This window comes from Pundamilia nyererei, unplaced genomic scaffold (assembly GCF_000239375.1).
Source record: "Pundamilia nyererei isolate P.nyererei 1_Seehausen unplaced genomic scaffold, PunNye1.0 scaffold00185, whole genome shotgun sequence".
Classification (NCBI taxonomy): domain Eukaryota; kingdom Metazoa; phylum Chordata; class Actinopteri; order Cichliformes; family Cichlidae; genus Pundamilia; species Pundamilia nyererei.
The window spans coordinates 229,590-233,859 of NW_005187586.1; the positions used below are offsets into that span (position 1 = coordinate 229,590).

Consider the following 4,270-nt stretch of genomic DNA (forward strand, 5'->3'; position numbering starts at 1 on the left):
TGACGAAACGTTTCTCCCACAAAACGCTACGTCCAGATGAACAGAATCAACTTTTGGAGATACAGCCTTATAAATTAGATTTTGATATATTTATTTCAGAAATGATTCCTAATAAGGTGTATGCTGCATCAGACAATAACACAGGTCTGCAACCAAAAAACTGCAGAGGACTTTTTGACTGTTTCTTATTTTTCCTCACTGAAACTTGGAAAAATATTCCATCACGTCAGGTTTTCTTCAAAGCTCATGTTTTTAGTTCAATTAACTGTACAATTTCCCTTTTTATACTGAAATCTGGTATCCTATACTTGAGTTAAAATATATCCAATAATGATTTCTTACATTAATTTCATCTTTCTTACAGCGAGACTTGAAAGAAATACAAATAGAAAATGCGAGGAATTGAGGGCGGTCAGTAGGAGGGGGAAGGTATGGTGGGTTTGGTGGTGTGAGGAGCTTAGATGATCATGTCCCAACAGCTTTATTTTGGTCATCGTGAAAGGTAAGGAATCTAAGAAAAATTATGCACAGTTAATTGTAATAAAACACTGATTTTCTTCATCGCTGTTTCTGTTCCAGGGGTCAGAGATGTTCTACAGGACAAGAGTATCTTCACCAACAAGTTTGGAGGTTCTGCAGGAGCTGTTTTGATCTGGGAGCTTGAATTCAAAAGAGCCTCCTTCTTCTTGCGATGATAAATTCTTCTGCGTGAATGTTGCTGGTGAGAGTGAACAGCAGGGAGAAGCAGAGCTGTGTGACTGCAGCCTTCCTGCTCAGAGGTCTCCTCGTGAGTGTCATACAAACACTGATGCTGCCCGTGAGCTTCCTGTTTGTGGTTGGAGGAGGAAGGTCACTTCTTTATCACGTCATCGGGGAAAACTTTGAAGCATTTGGCTCATTATCAAGCAGCATATCTGCTTCTACACAGGTTAAAGAGTGGACACATTCTGATTTAAGAGTTTGGTGCATGGGTCCAGGGGTGTCAAACATGTGGTCTGTGTCCATGCACTTTGACACAATAGATGGCTTTGCAAGGCAGATTGTATCTATGGTTTTTCAGCAGAATTTTCTGCTATTCTGACAGAGGTGATGCCAGCATTACCACGTAGATGTGAAAATATACGGACACCGAAGAGTATCATTAGTTTTTAAAATATTTAGAATGTTTTTTGTTTCTTTTTTGAAGTTTTAAAAAAGATTCAAATCTCTTGTTTTATTCTCAGCCTGCCCACGTCCTGCATATTAGGTGTGAAAATCATATCACAGACGATGGTGCCCACTGAAAAGTCAATGGGTCAAAGGGTTAGTTATCAGGAACTACATTCAAATTTCAACCTCACAGTGGAAAGTCAGAGGACCACTAAAGACAATAAGATTCCGCCTCTGGAACTCGTTGTGTGTGTGTGTGTGTGTGTGTGTGTGTGTGTGTGTGTGTGTGTGTGTGTGTGTACTAGCTGCGGCCCAATCATCATTTTATTATTTAGAATAATATCTGATGAGATATTTTCTGACAGGGTGACTTACGGATCTCGCAGCTGGGTCCCACCCACCCAGGTGGACAGTGACAGGTGAAGCCATTTGATTGGTCGATGCACGTGCCTCCGTGGTGACAAGGGTTGCTGTCGCACTCATTGACGTCGACCTCACATTTTTCCCCTGAGCAGACAGGTAAGGTGGCATTAAATGACTTTTTTAGCAATAACGTCAACAGCTCAAAGTGAGGCTGATGGATCACAGCCTGACTTCATTTTCCACGCAGCTACATTCATCTTCATCACCAGCCATAATCACAGAAACACGCAGCTGGTCGTCAGGCTGTGCTCACCCAGGTATCCAGGCGGGCAGGAACAGGAAGCATTAAGTCCCGCACTTTCACAGCGGCCTCCGTTCAGGCAGCGCATCTTCAGACATGGGTCCTTGTAGATTTCACAGTGTCTGCCTGCATGCACACATACAAAAAGAGCTTTCAATAATTCACCGGGCAGCACTTTTAGCACTCTAAAACATATTCGGATACACTCACACACACATACCTTCAAACTGGGGTGTGCAGACACACTCATAGGCATTGATGAGATCCCTACAGGTGGCGTAGTTTTGGCAAGGGGCAGACAGACACTCATTGTACTCCTCCTCACAGTACAAGCCATGGTAGCCTTAACAGGACACGGATTCATACAGTTCAGAATAAAATCACAGTCTTTATGAATGATTATGTAATAACAAAGGGTTTGTGTTTATGTGAGACACAGAGACAGAAAGTGTGTATCCTTCTGCAGTGAAACACAGTAATGGTAAAACATGATCATTATTGCAGGAGGTGGAAGCAGGAGACTCGATGAAGATCATTATAACCAGAGCTGGCTGTAAAGCAGTAATGTAACACATCACTATACTAGTCAAGTAATTACATTATAGCTACTACATTACTACAGTTACATCGAAAAGGTTCTTCAAATATCTACAAATTGATTTTCCTGATTTTCTTTGCATCACTGTGAACATGCATGAAAATATTTTGTATTTAGTTTTCAGGCTCTAATATCTTTAAGACCATACATGTACATTTGAGTAGCTTCATGCTGTTCTTTCTAAAGGCCTTCAAATATGGTATGGTGGGTCACACTACAAAATTTTCCAAGCTCTCAAAGTTTTATTTTGAACTTGAGCAACACTTTAGAAATTCCATAGTAGCAGATGTTTGGATTAGAAATATTGAATGACATGTTAAGTAGATCTCTAGATACGGCAATTTCAATTCCACAGGAAACTGATCGCAAAAGGCTCGAATCCCCCACACTTCACAAAAATATGGAAATGAATATATGAAAATGAATATATGAAAGCTCAAATTAGACCACTTTTTCACTCTCCTGGAATTTCTTCCATCAGAGATGTTTCGTGTGCCTAAAAAAAAAAAATAAATATTGGCTGACGTATTGGATTTTAAAATCACTGAATATTGGTATCCTTATTGGCCTTATAAATCCCACATCAGTCGGGCTCTATTGTAACAAATTAATTTCTTCAGGGAGTAATTATGTCAAGTGATGCATTACATTTCATTATAGTAGCACGTAATGTGTAACATGTGGTTTTCTTTCAGTAACGACCCCAGCACGAGTTAAAGCTGAGCAGAGGGTCCTTGTAATAGCGCCTCAAAAACAGTTCACACAGCGACAGCCTATCAAACAACCCGTAACATTCATCTTGTGGCACTATGAAGCAATTTCCTCACGCGCCCTTCCTCGGTCACTGTTCTTGCTCTCAGTGCTCTGGGCAGATTAAAAATATTTCAACCTTTTAAGTCGCACTTGACACCAGCATTGAGACCTACTGCCATCAATGCTAGAAGCTCAACATTTTACGTGTTTACCTGACTGAACTGCACACTACAGCGTACACAATAACAACTGGACCACCGTATGTGCCTCTGTATTTCTTTACAGGGATTTATAAATTAGCCAACAGGGGTATGAGCGCATATTAAATCAATGTCAAATGACATGCAGTGCACCGTGTTTTCCATAGGATGGCAGCTGTGTACTGAGACCAGCATTAACATGGTCAGCGCATCAGAGCATCAGTGCCTCTTCAGCTGTGTGTTTTGCGCTTTTCATATAGGACGTGTGTAACTTGCACTTCGATTTTGTGGCTACAACAGATGCAGATCGAGTGTTTTCATTATCTCGTCTCCAACTTTGACTGCATCTCTCGGCTGGGTGCAAGTACTGACTGAAGCATCAACAAGCCCTCCTCGGGCTACAGCTAACGTGTGTTTGGGGAAAAGAGAGGAGAGCAATTAATGAGGAGCCCAGTTAGAACCTCCAGGGCCCTCTCTGTGAAATGTCAGTGAAATGTCAAGTGCCTTTCCAAGACTCTGCCTGCTTTCTGTGGGCTGGCAGCCTCTCATGTGAGCAGGATTACAGGAAACAGGAGGACAGATCCTTCAACATATCAGCTCCCCAGAAGCTTTCTTTCAAACAGCCAGCAGGCATTTACACAACCCCACACATCCGCACACCGACACCATGGAGACGGTCACACTGCATTTGTGGACTCACACACACAGACAAACACACTGAAATTAAAACTTTAATGCAGACACATAAACATGCCGCAAGCAACTGACATTCTGATGAGGGGGAGAAAAGATCGTTTTGGTCCAAAACACTGCAATGTGTGTGTGTGCGCGCACATGTGTGTGTTTGTGTGTGAGTGTGATGCTTGGGATGCTAATTACAAATTACCAATTTCACCAGTCCCATTA

General features: G+C 41.9%; 1 protein-coding gene across 1 annotated transcript in view; it reads right to left on the bottom strand.

Moving 5' to 3' along the window:
- Positions 1-4,270, bottom strand: part of dner (delta/notch-like EGF repeat containing) — a 75,100-nt gene that overhangs the window by 5,133 nt on the left and 65,697 nt on the right. Inside the window, exons 9-11 of the mRNA XM_005746897.1 lie at positions 2,034-2,156; positions 1,826-1,939; positions 1,525-1,656 (exon numbers count right to left, since the gene is read on the bottom strand). Of these exons, the coding sequence (XP_005746954.1) occupies positions 1,525-1,656; positions 1,826-1,939; positions 2,034-2,156 (369 nt within the window). The remainder of the gene's footprint in view (positions 1-1,524; positions 1,657-1,825; positions 1,940-2,033; positions 2,157-4,270) is intronic.